The sequence below is a fragment of the Canis lupus genome, chromosome 15 (genome assembly GCF_011100685.1).
Source record: "Canis lupus familiaris isolate Mischka breed German Shepherd chromosome 15, alternate assembly UU_Cfam_GSD_1.0, whole genome shotgun sequence".
Classification (NCBI taxonomy): domain Eukaryota; kingdom Metazoa; phylum Chordata; class Mammalia; order Carnivora; family Canidae; genus Canis; species Canis lupus.
This window is the reverse complement of record NC_049236.1, coordinates 14,248,643-14,275,035: the sequence shown is the minus strand read 5'-3', so window position 1 is coordinate 14,275,035 and position 26,393 is coordinate 14,248,643. Positions and strand designations below refer to the sequence as shown.

The 26,393-nt window shown below is 50.0% G+C and overlaps 2 protein-coding genes across 6 annotated transcripts in view; one reads left to right on the top strand and one right to left on the bottom strand.

Moving 5' to 3' along the window:
• Nucleotides 1-6,393, bottom strand: part of POMGNT1 (protein O-linked mannose N-acetylglucosaminyltransferase 1 (beta 1,2-)) — a 10,086-nt gene extending 3,693 nt beyond the window's left edge. The window contains exons 1-15 of one of the 4 annotated variants that reach the window (XM_038558178.1): nt 5,863-5,952; nt 5,220-5,383; nt 4,953-5,122; nt 4,223-4,337; nt 3,956-4,074; nt 3,232-3,297; nt 3,019-3,132; nt 2,079-2,196; nt 1,790-1,888; nt 1,496-1,623; nt 1,091-1,161; nt 787-862; nt 524-607; nt 393-434; nt 125-183 (exon numbers count right to left, since the gene is read on the bottom strand). In XM_038558178.1, coding sequence (XP_038414106.1) covers nt 125-183; nt 393-434; nt 524-607; nt 787-862; nt 1,091-1,161; nt 1,496-1,623; nt 1,790-1,888; nt 2,079-2,196; nt 3,019-3,132; nt 3,232-3,297; nt 3,956-4,074; nt 4,223-4,337; nt 4,953-5,072 — 1,211 coding nt within the window. In that variant the 5' untranslated portion in view covers nt 5,073-5,122; nt 5,220-5,383; nt 5,863-5,952. Of the gene's footprint in view, nt 1-124; nt 184-392; nt 435-523; nt 608-786; nt 863-1,090; nt 1,162-1,495; nt 1,624-1,789; nt 1,889-2,078; nt 2,197-3,018; nt 3,133-3,231; nt 3,298-3,955; nt 4,075-4,222; nt 4,338-4,559; nt 4,732-4,952; nt 5,123-5,219; nt 5,384-5,862; nt 5,968-6,368 lie in introns of those variants that run through there. The other 3 variants (XM_038558179.1, XM_038558177.1, XM_038558180.1) reach the window with 3 other exon arrangements.
• On the top strand, nt 4,646-26,393 carry LURAP1 (leucine rich adaptor protein 1). 2 transcript variants are annotated; one of them, XR_005370277.1, is made up of 2 exons: nt 4,646-4,879; nt 20,655-21,197. XR_005370277.1 is itself a non-coding variant. In XM_038558181.1 (2 exons), the coding sequence occupies exons 1-2, from the start codon at nt 9,982-9,984 to the stop codon at nt 21,174-21,176; spliced, it is 720 nt and encodes a 239-aa protein (XP_038414109.1). In that variant the 5' UTR covers nt 9,872-9,981; the 3' UTR covers nt 21,177-26,393. The 2 variants fall into 2 exon arrangements, 1 of the variants encoding a protein (XP_038414109.1); XM_038558181.1 differs by lacking the exon at nt 4,646-4,879 and adding an exon at nt 9,872-10,179 and having other exon boundaries at nt 20,655-26,393.

Sequence of the window (26,393 nt, the reverse complement as noted above, 5' to 3'; positions counted from 1 at the left end):
TTCCCCCACAAAGCTCTCCCAGACACCCCCTGCCTGCCTCCCTGGAGAGCCAGTAAGGAAAGAGGCCCGAGGCAGCAGGTAGGAGCTGCATGGAGAGCCACTTATGGAGGGGTACTCCCCTCACCTGAAAAAATCCACAGCAATGTCCAAGTCCTCTTCCAGGACCACGGCAAACCTGGCTTCCTGCAGGGGGCAGGGGGGACAGCATGACCCCAGGGGCCCTTTCCCATCCTGTGCCTCCTCCACCCCCATCCCACTTCTCAGGCAGCACTCCCCACATTTTCCAGATCAGGAAGCTGAGGCCCAGACAGGGGAAGAGCTTGCTATATAGTAAGACCAGGCTTTATACCCACATTTCCCTTCCCTAGGTCCAAGGGCTTTGGACTACTCACCGGAAACAGGTTGAAAGTGGCAGTGAGGCTGGCTTTGTAGTGCTGGGTGGGGAGTGGAAATGGGGTGCATGAGCTGCAGGGTGGACGGCGGGGTCAAGTGTCTGCCCCTTCCGTCCTCGCCTAGGCCATACCTGAGACACACGGGCGTTCTTGATGCTGATGGGAGTGTGCTGGATGCCCCTCAGACCAAACAGTGCCACCACATCCATTGGCTCCTGAGGGCACGGCTACGGTCACCCTGTGAATCACTTCCCCCTGCCCGCCCCATGGCTCCGCCATGCCGAGCCATTCACATTTCACAGCCTTTGCCTGGGCTGTTGGTCTCGTGATCATCGCTGCTCTGTCCCCACGGCCCTGGACCCTGCCCTTCCCATAGCCCCCGAGCCCCACTCACCTCGTAGTAGCCATCAATGAAAACTGTTATCATCTGGGGGGACACCCCCTGGGCTGAGAGCAGAGAGCGCAGCATCCTGGGGAGCCCAGGGATGGGTTAGGTACTCTGTCCCCCCAACTCAGGGCCCCCCTGTGCTTATCAGTGGGCCCATGTTCCCCATGTTCTCCCACATGGGTGAATGGGCCTAGAACCTATTGCCCCCCACCCCCACCTCAAGAGTTCCACCTACAGGTGGATGAGCCCAAGGAGCTTCACCCGGGGCTAAGCACCACCCAGGGCTGGACCAACCCCCTCCCAGGCTCACCTATACAAGTAATTGGGCCGGTTCCCTGCAATGACAGCCACAGGCACATTGAGGACATTGTTGTCTGGGAGCTGAGGGAGAAACAGCTTTTAGCTCTTGCCTCCCTCCTTCTTCAAACTGGGACCCCCACCCAGGGAAGAGTTCTTGGGGAGAAGGCAACTCCAGGGTAGACAGGGAAGCAGCAGAGGGTTTCTCTGTTGGGGCCCTTCCACACACTCAACCCAACTCCAATTAGGAGCCTTTGTTCACATGGTCGGCCCTGCCCCCCCTTTCAGAGGTCAGCACAAATCCTCGGGTCCTGGTTCCCTCTTGGCCTGGGGTCCAGAAACCCAACCTGGCCCTTTCCAAGGGCTCCTTGCCAAGCTGAGAAGGAGTCTGAGCCTCACTGTCTAAGGCCTCACTCACTGGGTCAGGGCTGAACTCGATGGGTGTGGGGTCCTTGCAGCTGCACACACTCCCATAGCCCTCGACTTTGCTGCAGAAGCGCCGGCGGCGACGGTTCAGCTCTGTGTCTGCCCAGTGGCACTCGGCCTCTGAGGGAAGGGAGGGGTCAACAGGAGGAGGCATTAGGGGCCGCAAGGCTGGTGTGGTTTACAGAGCCCCAGGCACCCAGTGAAGAAAATAAAGTTTCATAAATAGGACCCAAATGCCCACCTCCAGCCCAGGCACTGGAGCCCAGCACCAGCCCCCCAACCCCACCTTCTGCTGAGCTCAGCGGCACATCTGTCTTCAGCAGGACTGGGTCCCCCCAGGAGGAGAGGGCAGGTGACTTAGAATGTTTCTCCCCAAGGACAGGACCTAGCAGGGACAGGAATGAGGCACAATGGGGGCTCAGGCTCCAGTTTTAAAGCGGCTTCTCCTCTCTGCCCACTTTCAGCCAGCCCATCATTTCGGGCTCCTATTTGCCCCCAACCCCACCCCAGTTCTTGGGGTTCTGCTCCTCCTGGGCCCCTCATCCCATAGGGTGTATGGCCTGTGGTGCTGGTACCTCCTTTGCGTCCCACAAAGGCCCAAGTGTCCCTCCAGCCAAGGGCAGGGCCGGCCTGGCTGCCCAGGCTCCTCAGCAGAGCCTTGGCTGTGTCCTTGAGGTGGAAGGAGCCCTCGTCCTGGGAGACCAGAGAAGGTAGTCAGCCTGACTGGCATGGTTCTGGGAGACCTGGCTTCATGGAACATTCGCTGTCAGGCACCATGCAAAACCTTTGATTTTAAATTAGCTCATTAAATGATCATGACAACCCTCTGAGGTTACTATCCTGCCACGGATAAGAAAACCAAAGGCTTAGAGAGATTCTGAGAATCATCCAAGGTCACTGGGCTAGTAAATCCTTACCAGGATCCCACACAATCTGCGCCCCTCCACCCTCTTCCCCCCCACTCCCCTCCCCTCCCTGAATTTGCTCCGGCTCCACTGGCACCCTTGCAGTTCCTCGAGCATGCCAGCACTGTCCTACCTCAGAGCACACCTCACCATTCTTCTGATCTAGAACATCTTCCTCCAGATATTCGCCTGGCCCTCTCCTCACGTCGTCCAGCTTTCTGCTCACATGTCACTTCCTTACAGAGACCTTCCCCTTCTAAAATGCATCACCCACTACTCTGTCTCTTTTGCTTTATTGTCTTCATTAAGTTATCATCTCCTGACATCATACATGTACTGGGCTTTTTTTGTTGTTGATCTTGCCCTGTGGAATGGAAGCTCCATAACGGTTGCTTCCTATCCTATCTCCAGCACCCAGAGCAGTGCCTGGCACACAGTAGGGGCTCAGTAACTATTTGCTGAATAAAAATGACAAGCTTAAGATTGGAACCTGTATTACCTTTCTCGAGAGGCTCTTCCCACTATGTTTTATTAGGGGTAGAGAGCCCAGAGTCGTGAGCAAGGTTGGAGTTGGGGGCATAGAGAAAGGAACCAAGGAACAGTCACTGACCTTGACAGTGCAGATAAGTACTCGGCCAGGCGCCACCATGTTGAGGAACAGCACCATGGCCTCATCCTCATGAGGTGAGTATGTGTCAAATACACGCTTTGCCATCACATGGCCCTGGCAGGGGACATACCTCTTGTGAGTTAGTGTCAACAGCAAGGAGGGCTCATCTTCAGCCCTGTAGCCAACCGCCTCCCCCCGCCCCAAGAACCTCACCGTAGCCTGGTTGAGAACGATGACATGGATGCCACGGCCCTGCTCCCGAGCCTCGTCCTCCAGCACCTACCGGGAGGCGGAGACAAAGTCCACCTCTTCACTCTGGCATTTGAGGTTTCTCTGTCTTATGGGAACTCAACAAACGAGATGCATGAAACCTCCCCTCCTGCCTATGATTCTGTGAACTGTTCTTTTCTGACCCAGCCTGAATGCCACCTCTTCCGGAAAACCTCCTTAACTTGCCCATCAAGAGAGATCAGATCTTTCTACAACCCTCCTCTCCATGGCTTTCAGGCACTTAGAGCCCTAGAATGTGTCTTCCTCATGTTGGAGATACCATAATACATCGATCAAGACCCTCAAATGAGAACCGGGTGTGATTACCCCTAGGTCCCCAGTGCCCAAGACAAGGCTGAGGCCAAGGAAGAGACCAAAAAGTAGTTATGAAATAAAGAAATCAATGAATTATCTGCCTACTACTACTACTAATGATCCCTTTTGATAATATCCCACTACCTGTAACACATTTCACATACTTTTCATTTAGTCCCGACAAGTAGAAATCATTAGTTCCAGCCTACAGATAAGGAACTGAGGCCTCCAGAACCACCTAGCTCAAAAGTGGAAGAGATGCAGTTATCCACGCAGGCAGTGGAGCCCAGAACTAGGGGACCACACCCTGAGTAGAATACAGTGACTCTACCCCAGACACTGGCCCACTCACCGTAGTGCCATCCACTGCCACATATACTTTGCTGCGGCTTGAGTACACCTCCACATCCAGAACGCGTCGGGGACCACTGCCTCTGCGCCGTGAGGGCTCTAATCGGCCCAGGGCCTCATCTGTCAGGGTGCAACAGGTTGTGGCAACAGTCTCTCCAGCACAGTATCATCCGCTGGAGTGTGCCTACCATTGCAGTGGTGAGATCCTAGGGGACCCCACCCCCATCCTTCACCCCACCAGCCAATCCCATCCTCAGCCTGGCCCCACCATAGTCTTGCTCTGGCTCCGGGTCTCCATTGGCTTCGCTGATTGCTCGCCGCGTGTCCAGGATCAACTTAATGTTGACAATGACGGTCACCAGTAGGAAAAGCACTGCCCCTGTCTGAGGGGAGGGGTAGGGATGACTGAAGAGGGGTGCCCCCTCCAGATCACTTAGGGACTTCCTGAAAGGAGGGCCCTGGCTGCAGGGGGACACAGGCAGAGCCTGGGACCTGTCTCTCCTCCCTCTGTCTGCCCACTTCTCCCCCAACCAGGATTCAGTTTCAAGACCACCTCCTCCAGGGGACCACCTCGACCCCTCTCTCTTCATCAGGGCCCTCCCTACCCAGAGCTCCTGGATGCTTCCATTTGAGGCCCTGATTTCCTTGGTCCCCTCCACAATTAGTTCCCAGAGAGGGAGCCAGTCCCAGAGAACCAAGCTGGGGATCAGAAGACCTGGGTCTTAGCTCTGCCGCCTGGCGGATATGGGTCCCTGAGCAAAGCCTTCCTGACTAGACTTCAGGTTTCCGTCAGAAGCCTAGAGGGTTGTACTTGGGTTCTGATTCCAGAACTCTGGGCCCAAACCACCACCTCGTAGGGATATGACACAAAGAGGTGTCCCGTCTAGGAACCTGCTGCCTGTTTCCAGGGTTGGGAGCAGCCAAGGTAGGTCCCGGTGCCCAGAGTCTAGGGTAAAGCTGCGAGGGAGCCCGGGGCGGGGGCCAGGACATCTCTCTACCTGACAAAGCCTGCGCAAAGCCCGCTGGTTGGTCAGTTTGTACTTCCAGGTAAGATACCAGCTCCGCTTCTTCCGAGCCCCAAAGGGCTTGATGAGGGAGCTGGGCTTCCAGTCGTCCATGCCGGGTTGGGGAGTCACCACTGTCCTGGCCAACCCATGCCTTCAGGAATCTGAGAGGACCAGAGGGTCACAGGGAGTCAGGTGTTCCTCCCAAAGCCTGATGCCTTCTGGGGAGCCCAGGGAGGACCCCCGGCAACGCCTCCCTGCCATCATTCAGGCTGTGTGACTTGGGAAAAGTGGCCCAACTGCTCTGGAAAGGAAGCCTCGGAGGGGTCAGCCAGCCTGGAGACTCCCCTGGGGCGGGGGAGCAGCGGAGCCGCCCGGGGCCCCAGCGCAGAGGCCAAGTAATCAGCTCTCAGGTTCAGCAGCCCCTAAAAGGACCAAGCCCCGGCCCTCCTAGTCCTGGGGTGCGCCAGCGGCACAGGCCCCCCCCCAGCCCCGGCCCCCAATCCTCCAGTCCCAGTCCTCCTAGTCCCGGGGTGCGCCGGGGCACAGACCCCCCCCCCCCGCCCCGGCCCCCAATCCTCCAGCCCCGGTCCTCCTAGTCCGGGGTGCGCCGGGGCACAGACCCCCCCCCCAGCCCCGGCCCCCAATCCTCCAGCCCCGGTCCTCCTAGTCCCGGGGTGCGCCGGGGCACAGACACCCCCTAGCCGGGCCCCCAATCCCCCAGCCCCGGTCCTCCTAGTCCGGGGTGCGCCGGGGCACCCCCCCCCCCCAGCCCCGGCCCCCAGTCCCCAGCCCCGGGCGCCCTCACCCTCTCCCACCCGGCCCCGCTCCCCGCCGCCCGAGGGCTCGGGAGCCCAGCCCCGGCCGCGCCACCCCCCGGGGACTCCCGCCGCGAACCACTCACGGCTCAGGGCGCCCGGGCCCCGCTCGGGCCCCTCTCGGGCCCGCACTGCTCCGCCCGGCGCGCCGCGGCCTCCGCCTCCTCCATGCCGCTCGCCGCCCCGCCCCGGCCGGCCCGGCCCGCCTCCCCGCTTCCGCCGCCGCCGCGGGGTGAGAGGGCGGCGGGCGGCGCTTAGGGCGGCGGCGGCGGCGGCGGGGCCGCGAGCGCTGGCTTCCCCGGCGGCTTCGCAACGGGCGGCGGGGCGGGGCGGGGGGACAGCGGGGCCCCAGCGCCGCGGGGGGCAGCCCGGCCGCAGTCGGAGCCCCAGCGCCTTGACTAGCCCGCTCGGTGCCAGGGTCAGAGGGCCTTCGGGCCTGGGCGCCGCCGCCGCGCCCCTGGCCTGCGCAAGGGTGTCTTCGGAGGCCGAGGGGAATTCAAACCCGCTGCTACCTCTAGCCTAGACCTGGGGCAGGTCTCTTCACCTTGGGCTCAGCCCGGATCCCCGGGTCTGTGAGATGGGGTGCGCTTACAGGATGCTTACGCCGTGCAGTCACCGTTCCAAGCACTTGGCCGGCATCAGCTCATTTCGTTCCACAACGGCTCCTTGAGGTAGATATTATTAGTAATGAGGCCCCAGGGCACAAAGCTGGGGGAGCTAGAACTCAAACATCGGTATCACATCTCCAGATTCCACCCCTAACCCCCGCCCTATACTGACAAGAATAATAGCGTTGTTGTGAAGCTTTAATGACATAATACATACAAAGCACTTAGCTGAACACAGTGGGTCTTAAACTTCACCTTGCATCAGAATCACTCTGAGGGCGTCTTAAAACACAAATTGCTGGGCCCCGTTATGGGTTTTCGATTCAATAGTCTGGGGCAGAGCAGAAGACTGCATTTCTAACACGTTTCTAGATGATGGTGATGCTTACTTGAAGTGAGTAGCTAGTTTTAAGCAGAGAAGTGATAGAGTCCTATTTAAGAGAAAGTTTTAAGCAGAGAAGTGATAGAGTCCTATTTAAGAGAAATGTGCTGTTTTATGGAGAATATTTTAAAAGGAAATGGAGGAAACCAGAGTTTTTGAGTTCTCCATATTCCACCTGCTTCCTAAGCGGTGGGATGGTATCGTCCAAAATGTTAACAGTACTTATCTTTTTTTTTTTAATTTTATTTATTCATGAGAGACATACAGAGAGAGGCAGAGACACAGGCAGAGGGAAAAGCAGGCTCTTCTCAGGGAGCCCGATGTGGGACTCGATCCCTGTACCTGGGATCACTCCCTGAACCCAAGACAGACACTCAAACACTGAGCCACCCAGGTGTCCCTAACAGTACTTATCTTAAAAGTTCAAGTATTGGATGATTTTTCCTAAGAAGTATGTATTAGAGAATAGAAGAAAATCCAACACATCTTATTAGCATTTAAAAAAGATATCTCTCAGGGCTCCTTTCTGATCTTTGCTTCTCACTCTTCAGGGAAGATCTTATGCACTCTCCTGACCTCTGTTACCACCAAGATTCTTATGCTCATGTCTGCAGTCCTAACATTTCTCCTGAGTTCTAGGCTGACCTAGGTCTGACTGCCTGCTGGACATCTTCACAGGGTCCTCCATCTCAATGTAACCCCTGCTGTGATCATCTCTTCCCATTTCTAGACCTCTTCCTGGGTTCCCTTCCTTTTTAATGGCATCAGGCTAAACAGCTGAGAGCCACCCTTGAATCCTCTTCTCCAGCAACAAGTCCAGGTCTGTTTGCTCCCCCCTGTATTCTCTGTACCACACACACTGGCTAGCAATTAGTAGACTATCCGTAATATTATTGAAATCCTTGCTTTCTTTAAACAAGCATTCATAAATGCCACTATAAATAAATCAACATAACCAGTCACCAAGTCTTGTCAATCTTACCTCCTTAAGAGTTCTCCATTCTGGGCAGCCCAGATGGCTCAGCGGTTTAGTGCTGCCTTCCGCCCAGGGCTTGATCCTGGAGACCCAGGACCCAGTCCCACATCAGGCTCCCTGCATGGAGCCTGCTTCTCCCTCCGCCTGTGTCTCTGCCTCTGTATCTCTCATGAATAAGTAAATAAAATCTTTAAAAAAAAAAATTATCCATTCTGGTCTTTTTTTTTTGGATTTTATTTATTCATTCATGAGAGATACACAGAGAGAGGCAGAGACATAGGCAGAGGGAGAAACAGGCTCCCTGTGGGAGGCCTGATGAGGGACTCAATCCCTGGACCCTGGTATCAGGACCTGAGCCAAAGGCAGACACTCAGCTACTGAGCCACCCAATTGCCCCCTGGTCTAACTCTTCTGCAACCTCACAACCAACCCCCTTGTCCAGGCCATTTCAGTTTCTTGATTTCCAATCAGTTTCCTCGACTCCAGATTTGTACCCCTCCAATCCTTTCCCCTTGCAAAATTCAGAGTAATTTTTCAAAAAGGCAAATCTGTTTTTTTAACCTCTGATTTAAAACCCTTCCCTGGACCAACAGATACTAAGGAAAAATATTTTACTTAAGATTACAAAGGTAACCGTTAGATGAACTAAAAATAGTGATAGAAATAAATATACAGGGTGAATGGAGGAGGGGAAATACAGAGTATAAGTGAGATAAATCATATTGATTGTATTAGGAAGTTGGTAGACAATATTTAAAATTAAGAAATAGTAGTACTGTATAAGCGTATGTGGGGTTATGTGTATAAACACCAGGAAAAAAAAAGCTGAATGTTGTTGCCTCTGGGAGTGGGGCTAGAGGTGGGAAAGGAAAGAGCTGGTTAACTATCTTTGCATTGTAAATCCTTCTGTGACCATGCGCTGGAATTACTTGGATTAAACACCCAAATCAAGCCAAAACAAAAAAGTTTTTTGTGGTTCCCCATGGCCTATAAAATACAACCCAAGCACCATAGAACCATCTTCTATAGCCACATTACTCCAAGTGTGGTCCCTCGATCAGCAACATGGCCGTCACCTAGGAGCTTATTAGAAAAGAAGAACCGCAGGCCCCATCCCAGATCTACAGAATCACAATCTGCATTTTAACAAGGCTTGCAGAAAATTCAAATGCAGTCAAGCTTAAGAAGCATCAGTCTAAAAAAAAAAGGCATCAGTCTACAGGATCAAGCATGATCTGGCCGATCTGGACTTTTTTATCTTCAATACTAGTTGCTTCTCATTGGCCAGAAGTGTTATTTTCTACTTCTTTAATCTAAACTCAGTGGCAGGGCACCCAGCTGGCTTAGTCAGAAGAGCATGTAACTCTTGGTCTCTGGGTCTGCGTTCCAACTCTACATTGGGCATAGAGATTACATTTTTTTTTTAAGATTTTATTTATTTATTTATTTGAGAGAGGGAGAGAGATTTTATTTATTTATTTATTTGAGAGAGGGAGAGGGAGAAGCAGACTCCCTCCTGAGCAGGGAGCCTGATGCAGGGTTCCTTCCATCCCTGGACCCTGGGATCATGACCTGAGCTGAAGGCAGACACTTAACCCACGGAGCTACCCAGGTGCCCTAGAGATTACTTTAGATTAAATGAATAAATAAACTTAAAAAAAATAAATTCCGTGGCTACACTGAAAGTGCATGTGGGTGTCAGTAGCTAGCTAGATTCTAACCACTGTTCTAGACCCAACCCTCCCAACCCTCCCACCCCACCCCAGGAAGCCTTTCAAAACCCTCTGCAGTTCTGGGTCACCACTGTTCCTTAAACTCCCCTATGGCTGAGGGTGCTTAGGCTTTGTTCAGCAAACACTTATCGAACGCCTGCTGTATGCCTGCTGTATGCCGGGCCGGATTCAGTCGGCAGAATGGGGAGAAGGCACTGAACTCTGCTAGCGCTCCTTCAAGTACAAATCCAAGTACATACAGATCGCCCAGCCCCACCCATTCCAGGGCCAGACGTGTGCGCGCAGCACTCGAACACACACACGCACAGGCACAGACACGCACGCACGCCGGCACAGTCTGCGCGGCTTTTCTGAGAGTTACGGTGCCCTCCGCCCGCCCCCGCGCGGCGCGGGCGGGGACCCACCCGTTCCGCTGGGCGCCGGCAGCCGGGAGTCGAGGACCCCCGCGACCCAGCCCCAGCCGGCCGGCCGGCCGGCCGCCCGGTCCTCTTCAGCCGTAGGCCCGCATGGAGGGGACTGCGGAGTCCCAGACGCCTGACCTGCGAGATGTGGAGGGCAAGGTGGGCAGGAAGACCCCCGAAGGGCTGCTCCGCGGGCTGCGAGGCGAAGGGGAGCCGGGAACCTCTGGCGCCCCGCTGCTCCCGGGGGCGCCTGGCGCGGGCCACGGCCTGGGGGACAAGATCATGGCGCTGAGGATGGAGCTGGTGAGTGTGGGCTGCGGGGGCCGGGGCCGGAGTCCCCAGCCGGGTTGGAAGGGACAGACTTATGCCCCCAGAGTTGGGCTGGAGAGGCGAGAGTTAAGACTCCTTACCTAACTCCTCGGGATCCCTCCCAGATCAATCCTTAAACCCCGGGGTTCATTAATTGCCCCTCCCAAAGGTGAGTGGGGCGTTGATGGGTCCTGAAGACTTGAGGTGGGAGGCACTGGCTCCTGGAAGTTTTTCCTACCAAATAATTGGGAGGGGAGAGGTGAGGCTGGGAAGCACTGAGAACCTAGCAGAGCCCAAATCTCTCCCCTCCCCACCCCACCCCTCCACCAGGGGCCATCTCTCCCCTGGCCTCCATTATGGGGCAACCAGTTTCTTCTTTTGGTGCAAACTGGGCCCAGAGTTTGCTCATCTGAGGCCTCAGTGTTCATGACAAGATTCAGCTTGGAAGAGATCTGGGTGAAAACTGCCTGGACTAGAGCCACAAAAAAAACATCCTCCCTTTCCCCAAACCCCCCTCCCCAACCCCCACTTAAAGTACTTGGAAGTTCCTAGAACCCCGGGCATCAGAGTAATAGCACCATCAGCATTGGCTTCATCGCCTCTGAGCCCCCCAGGTATACTGGATTTTTGTATCTCGTACCTTCTTGGGGAGAAGAGAAGGAAACAGGCACCCTCCCCCTCCTTTGTTGCTGCTAGTCTAGATTCAGAGCCAGAAGGGCATTTGGGGCTGCCCAGGCTCCCCAAGGCCCTGGTTCCAGTGAAGGGGGTAATTTACACCTGCCACCACTCTGCAGCCAGTTCTGGGGAACTGAAGAATTCTCTCTGGCTCAGAACCAGGAGGCCACAGTGAGTGTGTCAGCTAATAGGTCTTTCTGGAGCCCACCATCTGCCTAGCTGGGCTGTGAGAGAGCAGAGGAGGGCATGGGGGCTCTTAGGCTGAGACCGGAGCCTTCTGAGCAGAGCAATCAGGGAAGGCTCCTTGGGGGAAGGATTTAAATGCCAAGTGTGTGCTTGGCCCTGAAGGTTGGAGGTAAATACCAAATTCTTCAGAGCAGGCCTGTGACTGCCCACCTGAGGGAGGGGCTTGACTTTGCTTCATCGTATAAAGTGGTGCCAGGCATCATGCTGAGCACTTGACAAAATATTCTCTTACTCCTCACAGCAACCCTATTAGGCAAGTGATATTTTATAGATAAAGAAACTGAGGCACCGAGAGGTTAAGTAACTGCCCAAGGTCGTACAAAAAGTAAAAAGCAGAGCCAGCCTTTGAACTCAGACCATCTGCCTGCACTTTACATCTTTACCATTGAGATCTGCTTTGTGCCACTTTAAAGACTTTAAAGACGCTTTATGTCATTGAAGTGGGAAAAGCAGTCATCGTTCCCCCATCGCGTAGATGAGGCAGGCTTGCCGGTGTTAAGGGGCTCGCCTGGCCTCACACAGGGAACCAGTGGAGGAGCCCTGCCTCTTCTTTGGTTCTGATTCTTTTGCCTTTGATGGAGATTACCTGTCTGTAAACTTTAAAGGGGGTACATTTAACTTCTGATTAGGTCTCTGCATTCTCGACCTAGCCTGGCCTGGGACTCTAGGCTGCCCATGAAGGAGGGGGCCTGCTGGGGGCCAGAACAGGGAAAGGCTCCCTCCCTTATTCCTTTCTCCTTCCTTGGCCAAGATGTCATTGATGTCATTGTGTACTCAGCCCTGCCCACTGTGGGGGCTGGGCAGAGGGTTTCAGTGGCAGAACTGTTCCAAGCTCTCTGAACACAGTCCTTCCAACTGTCCCTCTCCCAGCAATCATGCAGGGAGTGGGCAGTCATGCTCCTAAGGCCAAGGTTATTCCTGCCTCTAGGCTCCTTTTCCTCTTGCTTCCCTCCCCCTCTCCCAGGTTCAGTGAACCAGCCAGACTCTGGGGTTGGTGGGAAGGGAAACAATGGCAACCTCCCCTACTTAATCCTCCTACTCAAACAACTGTTGCTGCGACAACCCACCCTCACAGGGCAACCTGAAAAAAAGCTTTAGGCAAGGAGGGGGATGTCCTGGGTTCAAGTCCTGACTCAGCTTCTGAATTATTTAGAGGTCTTTTTTTTTTTTTTTTTTTTAATTTATTTATGATAGTCACACACAGAGAGAGAGGCAGAGACACAGGCAGAGGGAGAAGCAGGCTCCATGCACCGGAGCCCGACGTGGGATTCAATCCCAGGTCTCCAGGATCGCGCCCTGGGCCAAAGGCAGGCACCAAACCGCTGCGCCACCCAGGGTTCCCCATTTTGAGGTCTTGAGTAGAGCCCTGACTTTCTGTTGATCTCAGTTTTCCTGATTCTTGGAGGATGAAGGGACAGGGGCTTGTGGGACCAGATAGTCCTAGTAACGTTAGTCTGAGAATCTCAATCCTTGGCCAGGGAGCTGAGCCTGGAATCTCCTGGCTTTACCCCAGGGCCTGATTTGGATTGAGCAAGGAGGAAGCCATACTCGTGACCCTGGGACTGAGCAGAGTCTGATGGGGGAGGTGTTAAGAGGGGTAGTGGGGGACCTGAATCTCCTCAGGGAAAAGAACTGGGTTGGAGTGGCCTTTGAGTCTGCCTCTCTCCTGAGGTGCTTATCCCTTCTGTTTCCAAAGAGATGGTATGGAATGAGTGTTTCTTTTTCTGGCAAGAAAGTGTTGCTTTTTTCTATTCTGGGGAGCCATGCTGTCACAGTCAGGGAATCCCACTGTCGCAGGGCTATACAGTCTAGTTCTCAGATTCATTTCCCTTCAACACGGTAAAGCTCAACCCCCTGAATCCTGGAGACCACCAGAGAGGCCAAGGATAGTAAAGGCAAGAGAATCAGCGCTGAACCTGACCTATCTGATCTGAGGCTGTGTGCCATCAGAGAACTGTGAAAGGCCTGCTCTCAGGGAGCTCACGGTCTGAGTTCACAGGAAGGAGGGAGACAGACTAGTAACTCTGGTACAGGATGACAAATTATTGGAACCCAGGGTGGGCTTTCTGGAAGAGTCTTCATTAAGGAGTGACATGGTCAGGTTTGTACTCTGGAAAGACAGTTTTTTAAAAAATTTTTTATTTTAATTTTTTAAACTTTTAAAAAAGATTTTATTTATTTATTCATGAGAGACACAGAGAGAGAGAGGCAGAGACCCAGGCAGAGGGAGAAGCAGGCTCCATGCAGGAAGCCCGATGTGGGACTCGATCCCGGGTCTCCAGGATCGCAACCTGGGCTGAAGGTGGCGCTAAACCGCTGAGCCACCCCGGCTGCCCTAGAGTACGATTCTTAAGCAGACATTCACAAACCCTTTTGTTTTCAGCTTCATCTGTGCCCCCAGTTCCAGAAATACCTGGTGCTTCTAAGTCCTGAGACCTCTGAAGGTTTCTGTAGTGCAAAATGTTTTGCTTTTCAGCTTTCCTTGCTGCTGGCTTAGAAGTTAGCTTTTTTCAGGTCTACTAAGTTACCACTCTTCCTTCTGCTTTCCTGCTTCCAAAATTTTGTTCCTATCATCTTCTCTCCTGTGTTTGTTGTCATAATAGTTTCATGGCTTTTAAAATAATCCATCTACTGGCTTTTTAGTGAAGTTTCAGAAGGAAACAGAGGTAAATGCATGTGTTCAATCTGCCATCTTGAATTGAAATTCCCGCTGACTTTATTCATCCTTCAAGCCCCAGCCTCAAATGCCACCTCCTCTAGGAAGTCTTCTCTGCTCTTCCTTAAGATAGATTTAATCTGTCCAGTTATGAAACAATATTCATTAAGTGTTTCTTATAGGCATCACATTGTGTTAAAGGAAGAAAAGATACCATTTCTTGATCTCAGAGAGTTCACAGTCTACGGGTAAATTAAGACAAGGATACAGGCACTTAAAATCCAATGTGGGGGAATCCCTGGGTGGCGCAGTGGTTTAGCACCTGCCTTTGGCCCAGGGCGCGATCCTGGAGACCCAGGATCGAATCCCACGTCGGGCTCCCGGTGCGTGGAGCCTGCTTCTCCCTCTGCCTATGTCTCTGCCTCTCTCTCTCTCTCTGTGTGACTATCATAAATAAATAATAATAATAAAAAAAAGAAATAACATATAAAGCAAAATAGCTACCATTTATGAATTGATATTTGTCAGGCAATATCCTGTGCATGTTAATATGTTCCTTCCATTTTTAAAAATAAACCTTTATTCTTAATTTTTTTAGATTTTATTTACTTGAGAGAGAGAGAGAGATAGCAAGAGATTACGCATGAACAGAGAGGAGAAAGGGAAGCAGGCTCCCCACTGAGCAGGGAGCCCCATGCGGGGCTCAATTCCAGGACCCTGGGATTATGACCTGAGCTGAAGGCAGATGCTCAACCACTGAGCCACCCAGGTACCTCTGAAATAAACCTTTAAATGAGATAGTATCCTGATTTTACAATGAAGAAATGAAGGGGAAAACATTCCAATATCCTGTGGTTCATTAATGGCATAACTGGAATTTGAATCCAGGTGTGTTTAATTCCAGTGCCTGTATTCCGCTTAGTGTATCAGCACTTGGTCATATTCTGGTTTATCATTCTAGATGTAAGACAGTTATTTCATGAATAATTTAATAAACATTTATCAATTGATAAGATAGATCAATTTTTTTTAGGGTTTTATTTATTTATTCATGAGTGACACAGAGAGGGAGGCAGAGACACAGGCAGAGGGAGAAGCAGGCTCCCTGTGGGGAACCTGATATGGGACTCGATCCTGGGACTCCAGGATCATGCCCTGGGCAGAAGGCAGGCACTAAACCACCCAGGGATCCCTCAACTGATATTTTTTTAAAAACTAGAACTAGAAGATCTCCAGATTGAGAGACACTATGTAAAGTTGAGAGCAAGAAGGATTAAGTAGGGCAGCCTGGGTGGCTCAGCGGTTTAGCGCCGCCTTCAGCCCAGGGCCTGATCCTGGAGTCCGGGGATCCAGTCCCACGTTAATGAGTCTCTCTCATTAATTAATAAATAGAATCTTTATTTTTTTAAATTTTTATTTATTTATGATAGTCACAGAGAGAGAGAGTCAGAGACACAGATAGAGGGAGAAGCAGGCTCCATGCACCGGGAGCCCGATGTGGGATTTGATCCCGGGTCTCCAGGATCGCGCCCTGAGCCAAAGGCAGGCGCCAAACCACTGCGCCACCCAGGGATCCCTGAATAGAATCTTTAAAAAAAAAAAAGAAGGATTAAGTCGGGACGCCCAGGGGGCTCAGTCAGTTAGGCATCCAACTCTTCTTTTTAGCTCAGGTCACGATCTCAGGGCGATCTCAACAAGTCCCATGTTGGGCTTCGTGCTTAGTGGGGAGTCTGTTTGAGATTCTCTCTCCCTCTGCCTCTCCCCCACCCCAATCTATACCCCCACCCCACTCCCTTGCACGTGCACACGCACACACACACTCTCTGTCTCATAAATAAATCTTAAAAAAAAAAAGAAAGATTAAGGAAAAAGCATAAGTTAAATACCCTTCCAGCCTTTCCCCTTACTTGGCAGCTTTGCTTACATTATATTCTTTTTTTTAAAAAAAATATTTTATTTATTTATTCATGAGAGACCCAGAGAGAGAGAGAGCAGAGACACAGGCAGAGGGAGAAGCTCCTCATAGGGAGCCCAATGTGGGACTCAATCCCAGACCCTGGGATCACGACCAAGGCATATACGGTCATATGTGAGCCAAAGGCAGACACTTAACTGTTGAGCCACCCAGATGTCCCTGCTTGCATTACATTCTTGATATGGGTAGAATATGGTGAGCCCAACAGAAAAATACCACAAGAGGTACTGGCTAACCCAAATAACCCAGCCAGATAATTCTTAGTGAGACTCAGAGTTGGCAAGGCTCACATATGTACATAAAGCTTTCAATTAACTTTTTAGAGATCATTCTGAAGTATGAGCAGCTGCTAAAGGCTCTAAGACATCTGATGAGACCCTCTAACTATATAGACATAAATAAAAAGAAAAAACACCTTGAATGAAATGGAGATCATACTGGGAGATGAGAACTTATAAAAATCATTTATTATGTCCCTAAAAAGATAAGAGATGGGATCCCTGGGTGGCGCAGCGGTTTGGCGCCTGCCTTTGGCCCAGGGCGCGATCCTGGAGACCCGGGATCGAATCCCACGTCAGGCTCCCGGTGCATGGAGCCTGCTTCTCCCTCTGCCTGTGTCTCTGCCTCTCTCTCTCTCTCTCTCTCTCTCTGTGTGACTATCATAAATAAATAAAATTAAAAAAAAAAAAAGATAAGAGATAATATTGCAGCCACAGCAGAAAGCTATAAAAAGTAAAACATTCAGGGGTCCCTTGGTGGCTCTGCATCAAGCATCTGACTCTTAATTCCAGCTCGGATCATGATCTCAGGGTCATGGGATTGAGCCCTGAGTGGAATCTGCTGGGGATTCTCTCTCTCCCTCTGCTTCTCCCCTGCTGCTTGCTCAAGTGTGTACTTTCTCTCAAATCTTCAGAAAAAAATTTAAAAAACAAAAACATTCAGAGAACTAGAATAACTCATAGAGAAATAAAAACATGACAGGAAAATATGAAAAACTTAATAGAAGGACTGATAATGTTGAAATATTTCATAAACTAGAACAAATATAGAAAAGATGGAAGAGGGAAAAAAAGGATCCATCCAGGACACCCTCTATTCAAATAATAGAATTTCCAGAAAAAACAGAAAAATAGTGGAGGAAAAATAATCATCAAAGAAATAAAGAAAATATCCCTGAACTGAAGGACATAAGCCTCCAGTTTTGGGGTTTTAAAAATATTTTATGGGATCCCTAGGTGGCGTAACGGTTTGGCGCCTGCCTTTGGCCCGGGACGCGATCCTGGAGACCCGGGATCGAATCCCATATCGGGCTCCCGGTGTATGGAGCCTGCTTCTCCCTCTGCCTATGTCTCTGCCTCTCTCTCTCTCTCTCTCTCTGTGACTATCATAAATAAATAAAAATTTAAAAAAATAAATAAATAAAAATATTTTATAAAAAAAGAATAAATAAAATAAAAAATAAAATAAAAAATATTTTATTTATTGATTCATGAGAGACAGAGAGAGAGAAAGAGGTGGAGACATACGCCAAGGGAGAAGCAGGCTCCCTGCAGGGAGCCTGATACCAGACTCAATCTGGGGACCCTGGGATCACGCCTTGGGCCAAAGGCAGACTCTCAACCACTGAGCCACCCAGGTGTCCCAAGTCTCCAGTTTAAAAGAGCCCAACAAGGGGTGCTTGGATGGCTCAGTCAGTTGAGCATCTAGCTCTTAGCTTCAGCTCAAGTAAGGATCTCCAAGTGGATTACCGCCTCCCCTACTCCAATGACAGGCTCCATGCTCAGCAGGAAGTCCGCTTGCCCTCTCCCTCTCCATCTGCCCCTCTTCTCTCTCCCTCTCTGAAATAAATAAATAAATCTTAAAAAAAAAAAATAAAAGGGTCCGAGTGGCCAGTTCAATGGATGAAAATAGACACCCCATGGCAAATTATTGGGATAGTTTAGAACACTGAGACCAAAGATAAAATTCTAAAAACTTCCAGAAAGAATAGGAAGATGGTCACATACAAATGATCAGGAATCCTAATGGCATCAGCCTTTTCAAGTGTAACACTGAAAATTAAAAGACAATGGAACAATGTCTTGAGTCCAGAAGAAAAATTATTTTCAGCCTAGAATTCTATATGTGTCACACTGTCAACAGTGTGAGGGGAGAAGAGCATTTTAAGACAGGTGAAGCTTCAACAAATGTAGCTCCTGTGTAGACTTTCTCAGGAAGCTACTGGAGGACCTGGAGGAAAAGCACCAGACATAATGAAGATGTAAATCAAGAAAGAAGAAGACATGGGATCCAGGAAACCAGGCTCCGACCCGGGAAAAGAAGCAGAGAATCCCTAGGATGACGATGAAGGAGGATCCCTAGAGGACAGTTGTGCAGGAGGCTCAGATTGGAGCAGATCAGAAGGCTCCTGAAGAGCTCCCTCTAAGAACACAAAATAAGTAGAATATGTGATTTGTTTAAATGCCTTGAGGGGAAGGGGCATCTGGGTGGTGGCTCAGTGTCTGCCTTTGGCTCCGGGCATGATCCCAGGATCCTGGGATGGAGTCCCGCATCAGGCTCCCAACGGGAAGCCTGCTTCTCCCTCTGCCTGTGTCTCTGCCTCTCTCTCTGTCTCTCTTGTGAATAAGTAAATAAAATACTAAAAAAAAAAAAAAAATGCCTTGAGAGGAAAACTCAGACAGTTGGGAGGGGGTTTTGTGATAACTTACTGATCACTATGTAGCAAACTAAGCAATAGAGTAGCAGTAGTATAGTGTAATAGTAATATAGTCTGATAATAATGAATAATTATATAAGGTTTGATATATATCTATTGTTATTCTAAGGTATAATTTTTAAAGATTTTATTTATTTATTCATGAGAGAGACAGAGGCAGAGACACAGGCAGAGGGAGAAGCAGGCTCCATGCAGGGAGCCCGATGCGGGACTCGATCCCAGGACCCCAGGATCACACCCTGGGCCGAAGACAGGCGCTTAATCGCTGAGCCACCCAGGGATCCCTAAGGTATAATTCTAAACATGAAGTAAGAAATGAAAAGTAAGCATAGTAAACTATACAACTTCGCTATGAATAGCGTTTCCAAATCCTTATAAGGTAATCACCGAATAACTCATTTTATTGCATATATTGGGGATACAGAGAAATGGGAAAGGTGTCTGTGTGGCAGAGGAATGGGTAGTAGGATGAAAGTTAAATCCTTAACCTTCCATCATGTGGGAAGTCAACAGAAAGCACCTACAACTTAAAAGTCAATGAGTAGGGACGCCTGGGTGGTTCAGTGGTTGAGCATCTCTCTTCCGCTCAGGGAGTGATCCCGTGGTCCTGGGATTGAGTCCCGCATCCGCTCCCCAAAAGGAGCCTGCTTCTCCCTCTGCCTATGTCTCTGCCTCTCTCATGAATAAATAAATACAATCTTAAAAAAAAAAAAGTCAATGAGTAGCATGTTATTTGGATATTCGAAGATAAGCACCAAAATAAACACCTAAAAAAAATGGATACTAGTTGTCTGTGGGAAGTGAGATTTAGGTTTAGGATGGGAGCCTATTACTTTCAAGATAACTGCCTCTTTATGTGCATCCATTACATTAATTAAAAGGAAAACTAGAGACGCCTGGATGGCTCAGCAGTTGAGCACCTGCCTTCGGCCCAGGACATGATCTTGGAGTCCCAGGATCGAGTCCCACATTGGGCTCCCTGCATGGAGCCTGCTTCTCTCTCTGCCTATGTCTCTGCATCTCTCTCTCTGTGTCTCTCATGCATAAATAAAATCTTTAAAAAAAAAAAAAAAGGAAAACTAAATAAAACAAAATCAGAAAGTCACGTGTGACAAGACCTGGGGCTCCCAGGGAAATATACCTAAGGAATAGCTGAGAGAAGGGCCAGGGCTATATTTTGACAGCTTTTGGGTGCCGACTGCTGAAGTGTTCAGATTTTATTCTCTAATTGCAGCACAAAGCTCAGAAAGGCTCTTGAGAAGGGGAGGGGCAGATCCAGACTTGTGTTTGGGGAAAATAACTTCTGGCATCTGAGCTGGGAGGGACCCTGGAGATGACCCAATAAGTCATCCTTACTCCCAGTATAGACAGGGAGACAGGTGTGTGGTGAAGACAAGGCCTGAATCCCCAGCCAATAGGATTCTGACCCTTTGAACAACAGCTGCCAACACCCTGAAGGGTCTGGGGAACCAGGTTAGCTTCCTCTTTCTTCCATAGCTCTTGCCTCCCTTTGGCCCAGTCCACTTCCTAATCAGCACCAGGCAACACAGCCTATTAGGCTGTTCTTCGAATCTGGACTGTTTCAGTAGTTAATACCCTATCTATGAAGTTCAAAGCTCAGTAGGATCAGATTTCAATACTAAACATTTACTGAGACCTTACTCTGTGTCAAGCCCGATGTTGCGTACTTAATAAACAGCATCTCAGACTTCTCGCGGCCATCCTGTAGATGAGTGAGTTAGCCTTGTTTTACAAACAAGGAAACCAAGGCTCAGAGAATGTAAGAAAGTTGTCCACAATCATATAGCTAATCAGTGGTAGAACTGAGATTCTTTTTAAAGATTTTATTTCATTCTTTTAATTTATTTATTTGAGAAAGAGAGCACAAGCAGGGGGAGCAGCAGAGGGAGAGGGAGAAGCAGGCTCCGCGGGGCTTGATCCCAGGACCCCGAGATCATGGCCTTCACCTCGGGTCTTGATTGATCTTAACCGATTGAGCCACCCAGGCGCCCCCAGAACTGAGATATTTAACAATAATCTGTCTGCTTCTAAAGCCCACACTCTAAAACCCACCATGCTTCTATTCCCAGGCTTCTTGAAATTGAGGCGTGGTTGGCTGAGCTACAAAATGGGGCCTCTGGAAAGATTTGGGAAACCCATGTCTCAGAACCTCGGACTAATTCCTTCTCCCACTCCCCCAGGTTTACCTGCGAGCCATCGATGTGAAGATCCTGCAGCAGCTGTTGAGCTTGAATGAGGGCATCGAGGCTGTGCGCTGGCTGTTGGAGGAGAGGGGGACACTGACCAGCCACTGCAGCAGCCTCACCAGCAGCCAGTATAGCCTGACAGGCGGGAGCCCAGGCCACTCAAGGCGAGGCAGCTGGGACAGCCTGCCAGACACTAGCTCCATGGACCGGCTGGACAGTCTCTCCATTGGCAGCTTCCTAGACACGGTGGCCCCCAGCGAGCTGGATGAACAGGGCCCCCCTGGTGCTCCCCGCCCTGAGACGGACTGGGCAAAGGTTATACCCAGTGGGGACAGGGCCAGGACTGAGGTGGACCCGACAGCCAGCAGACTAGGGAGCTTGAGGGCTGTATGGAAGCCCCCAGGGGAGGGGCTCCATGGTGGACCTCCTGAGCCCCTAGAGGATGAAGGTGCCAAACTGGGCTTTGAGGCCCACTGGTACTGGGGGCAGTGCCAGGATGACGTGACCTTCTTATAATAACTTTCCCACCCTTTTGTATTCCTGTGGCTCTTTTATCGCTAGGCCCTGGTCTCCCTAGAAGTTTATTCTCCCTCATTCTGGGGCTAGGAAGAGGCTACATTGAAATCAGTTACCATGGAAACTGGTCTTACCATCCTTTTGGTCCCTGAGGAGGCTGTCCTTTATCCCTCCATTATTGGGACCCTAGAGCTATTTCCACAGATACATTGACTCTAGAGGCTTGGCCCGTGGCTCCTGGTGTGATAGTATCTCTTCCCGTGCCCCTGCAACTAGGTCAGGATTTGAGGGATTTAGGAACCCTAGGAGATCGCTGAAGAAGAGATGGGGGTGCAATGACTTCACCCAACATCTTGGAGCCTTGGCCCCCCTCTTGGCCAAGATGGAGATTGTGGAGGGACATGGACATTCAGGGCCAACCCTCCATGGATTGGCCCTCCCAGAAGCCTTTGGGGTTGGTAGAACCACCCCTTCCTGTCTGGTGAGTGATGTCACTTCCTGCCAAGATGGGTTAGCCTCTCTTTGGTACGGGTCCTTAGGGGTCAGTATGCAGGTGGCTGAGCCCCTGCTGCTAAGTGAGACCATACCATTTATTCTCTATACCATTATTTCTTGCAAGTGGGGACATTCCCCCCTCCTGGGAGGAAAGCTGCTCACTGCCAGGGATTTGTGCTTCTTTTCAGAAAGATTCTTACTTTTTAAATGGAATGTTCTCATTTTAGTCCAGAGGGTCTCACTTCCTCTGTGGCCACATTCCTGTCTGATGCCAGTAGTCCTATATCTGTGCGTTTAGGAAGGGAAATGCCGGGGCCTCTACCCACAGCTCTCACAAGTTTGTATGGCCTGCCCTATTTGGTCCCCTGTCTTACCCTGTCCCTGGCTTGCCCCCCTTCTTGTATTCTGGCTCCAAATCTGTCTGCCAGGAGGTTCAGCTTTTGTGTCTCCACACCTTCTCGGTTTCCACTTCCACTTCGGGGCCTCAGGCCTTTTATATGCAGATGAGTTTCCCCATTTCTCCCCCCCAAACACCTTCTTTCCCCATTGCTGATGGAAATCTGAGGGAGGAGAAGCTTGAAGTCTCTGGGCTCTGGGGGGGGTGTATCATAATTTCTAAAGTGGGGAGGTGTCTTCTCTGATCCCATGATTTCCCTTCCCCCATCCTGCCCGGGACCTTCCAGCATAGGGTCACAAGGATGCCTGCCAGAGGCTGAGACACAAGAACTCCCCTTGTCTGGGTTACAATGGATGGTGGGGGGTGGGGGGTGGCAGGGAAAGACAGAGGCCCTTTGGTCCTAGGGCCCACATCCTGGGAGGGGGAGAGATGGTGAAGGGGGGAAGCCTACTTTCCTTCCTCCCTTAGAGCAAGCCCTAGATGCCTGGGACCTGAGGAGAGGGCAGGAGACCGGTTCTGGGCCTGGGTCCTTGGACCCTAGGGAATTACAACGAAGAAAGAATTCACAGAAGCTGCCAACCTGGAGCCCAAGGAGGGGACAGATTGGGCGGCAGGGACAGCGGTGGTGAGAGCAGGGGCTGTGACTGATGTCAGAGAATGAATTATTGGCGATTAACCCTTGGAACCCCAGCTAACTGCCCCTATTTTGGTCCTTGTCTTTCCTGGGGCCTGAGACTAATTATAGGAAGGCAAAAAAGAGAAAAGGATGTCAGGTGATCCTTACCTAGTTGTTGTGCCGTCTTGTGTGGAGGTGTCTTCCTCCAATCCTAAAATAACCCCTGCAGTTTCTTTACTTTTCTTTCTCTGCTGGGGAAGGGAAGGAAGCCAAGTTCATCTCCACTTCCCCTAAATTCCTCAGGTTTTGTTCTGCAAGCACTGCGCCCGGTCGTTTGGCGGCAATACATTCAGTCTGTAGCTCTCTCCTAAAGACTCTCTCCTATCTCCTCAAGGTGATGGAACTCTCTAAAGCATATTCTTAGCCCCTCCTCCTTTGCCACCTGCCAGCCCTCTCTGTGCCACTTCTCCTGGACTTGGGGCACCTGCCGCCCCCTCAGGCTGGGAATTCAGATACCCCTTTCCAGTGCCTACTCTGTTGCCATTTTGTAATGTACTCTTGGGTAAACTACCTTTTCATTTCAAAGCCTTGTATTCCTTTTTGAAGTGCAGTGTACTCCTTTGGGTAGGCTACACACTTCTGAGCTGAAGAGGTTGCGCACCCTCTTGTGGCCATTATGTACCATTGCCGGGGTAACTGCACAGAAGCCCTAAGTTCAAGGAGACAGACCAGCCCCTTTGTGCACAGACAGGTAGAGAGACAGGCCTGAAGAGGGCCGAGACTTGTCCAGTGTCACCATTGTAGATCTACACCAATGCTGGGTTAGAGAGCCCCTTGCCTGTCTGCCCACAGTGTCATCACTTGGCCAGACTGTTGGTTCCCTCACCCCACCCAGTTGACATCACCCAAGCCGAAAGAACAGAAAGAAATTTCTCCAGTTTAATATTTGGGTTCTTCACCCCACTCTAGAGAGGCAGCTCAGTGTTTGGAGAAAGAGCTATAGGCTCTGAGGAAGGAGAACCTTGGACCTGGATTGGGTAGAGGGCTCATGAATCTGGACTGCAGATATAAGAAAAATCATCCTGGACCAACTGTTTTTCCAGGGAAGCTCAGCATTTCAGACCTGGAGGTTAGATGTGGGGTGGGGGTGGGGAGATTTGGGATGAGGAAATCCAGATGGGTCCTGTGGAGTGGGCGAGGAGCTCCCCAGGTCAAGGGAGTACAGCTGGGTAGGCACATTTGGGTAAAGGCCAAGATGAGACTGTTCATGGCTGCTACAGAAACAAAGCCCAGGAGGGGAAAGCGGGGTGCTGACAGAATGAGTCCATGAAGGAGATACAAGGCAAGTGTAAGGGCCCACATTTAGGATGGGATGGTATGGTTAACACTGGGCCGACTGGAAGCTCAGTGGCAGCCTAGGGGAGAAGGGCTCGGGGCTTGTAGCAGACAAGCTCACTGTGCATGGTGCCAGGGGCTACTGGGTGTTCAGTGACGCCTGATGATTGAATGAAAGAATGAATGTGTGTAAACCCACCAGGAGATGTGACCTATTTTCTTAAAAAGTGGGTAATTAGATAGTAGGAGGTAATTTAAAACCTTATTCTATTTAATTCAAAGCAACCCTATAACTAACACATTCCTAACAATGTATGGTTGCTTAGACGTTTGCTCAAGGTCAGAGAGGTACGAAATCAACTATGATATGAACCTGAGTCAGCCGACTGCTTGGGCGCCCAGGAAGCCTTCCCTGATTCTTCACTTGTCACTGTCACAGACGTTACTCTTCTAGGAGAACAGGTTATGCTGCCCAGTGACAGGGCCAGTGTACTAGCTCCTTACTGCCGCTGTAATGAATGAGCACAACGGCTTAAAACAACACAAATTCAATATATTACAGTTCAGGAGGTCAGAAGTCTGAAATCGGTTTCACTGGGCTGAAGTAAAGTCAAGGTGTTGACCTATCTGTATTCCTCCTGGAGACTCTAGAAGAGAATCCATTTCTTTGACTTTTCTGGCTTCTAGAGCCTGCTTGCATTCCTTGGTTCATGGCCCCTTCCTCCGTCTTCAAGGCAGTAGAATGGCATCTTCTCTCCTCTCTGACCTCTGCTTTCATTTCTTCTAATTCTATTTTCTCTTATGAGGATTATGTTGTGATTACATACGCTTGGGAGTATATTGGGCCCACTGGGAAGATCTAGGATCATCTCCCCACGTCAAGATCCTTACTTAACCTTATCTTCAAAGTCCCCTTTGTCATAAAAGGTAAGATATTCACAGGCTTTGAGGATTAGAACATGAACATCTTTGGTGGAAGAGCCATTATACAGCCTACCAAAAGCAGAGATGGAGGGTGGGTAGATGGATGCACCCAGCATCCATCTGTGTTTTGTCCAGGTTCCCTAAGCTTGAAGTGAAGGGTGGCAGGAAGATGGGTGGCCAAGGGGAAGGTGGCCAGGTCCAGGCCCCATGTCTGGAAAGTGTGCAATGTGCCTCTTACATAATCACTACCAGGAAGAGCTGAGACGGAAGGGAGAAATTCTCAGTTTAGGGAATTTTGAGGCTTGACACTTTCCTAGTGAACATGGTAGTGGATTCCAGCAGGCTCTGTCTTCAACACTGCCTCCTCTCTAAAACCATTCTGTGCTCCTCAAGGCAGAAGATAATTACCAGCAAACTAGTCTGGGCTCTCTGAAAAGGGTAGATTCATTGTCACCTTTTTAAATCCTTATGTTTGGGATCCCTGGGTGGTGCAGCGATTTGGCGCCTGCCTTTGGCCCAGGGCGCGATCCTGGAGACCCGGGATCGAATCCCAGGTCGGGCTCCCGGTGCATGGAGCCTGCTTCTCCCTCTGCCTGTGTCTCTGCCTCTCTCTCTCTCTGTGTGACTATCATAAATAAATAAAAATTAAAAAAAATATTGAAAAGATTCTAAAAAAATAAAATAAATAAATCCTTATGTTTTATTCCTTAATAAGTTAAACCATGCCTCTCAGAACATGGTGAACTCTCATCCTCAGTTAATAACTAGGGCCTTTATTGCTTTATTTTCTTCTTTTGATCCCTGACCCCAATTCTCATTCCTCTCCCTGACCTAGGCACACCCTCTAATGTTTTAGTATGTGTTTGGATATATTTGTATGTTTAAAAAAATATGTAATTGTGTGCTTATGTGTTTTAATATATATAAATGGTATTCTTTACTACTATAAGCTAACTTCCACAATGAATTGCCCCGTATTTCAGCGATTTAACACAGTAAAGATTTATTTTTCACTTAAGCACAGGTGTTCCTGCCTAGACAGCTCTCTTCCACTGTCCATTTCAGGTCCCAGGCTCCTTCCATTTTTCAAGTGGTGATAGCCTGATTCTGCATCATAAAGTTCCTGTCAACTTTTTCCAAATTGTTTTAATATCCATTAACATCTGTTTCATAAATTGGCTATTTCACAAGATATTACAAAATGATGACTTTTATTAGTTCTAATTCTATACAGAAAATCTTTTTCACATCCTCTAGACCATTTGGTTACCCTAAAATAAAGTTTATACCAGAATAGCAAGATGAATGCTTAAATCTCTTACCGCACTTATCCCTTTTAAACTAGTAAACTGATGCCCTAGCAACTTGGTGTTCAATTATTTTGTTTTGTTTTACTCTCTCTTTAAATTATTGTGAATTTGTAGTTTTAAATATATTTAATGTCTTTTAA

What these genes read in the sequence shown, in the direction of transcription:
- LURAP1 (XM_038558181.1), top strand. Translation starts at nt 9,982, where the DNA reads ATGGAGGGGACTGCGGAGTCCCAGACGCCTGACCTGCGAGATGTGGAG. An exon ending in TGGCGCTGAGGATGGAGCTG is followed by an intron (nt 10,180 to 20,654) that starts GTGAGTGTGGGC and finishes CCACTCCCCCAG; the next exon opens with GTTTACCTGCGAGCCATCGA.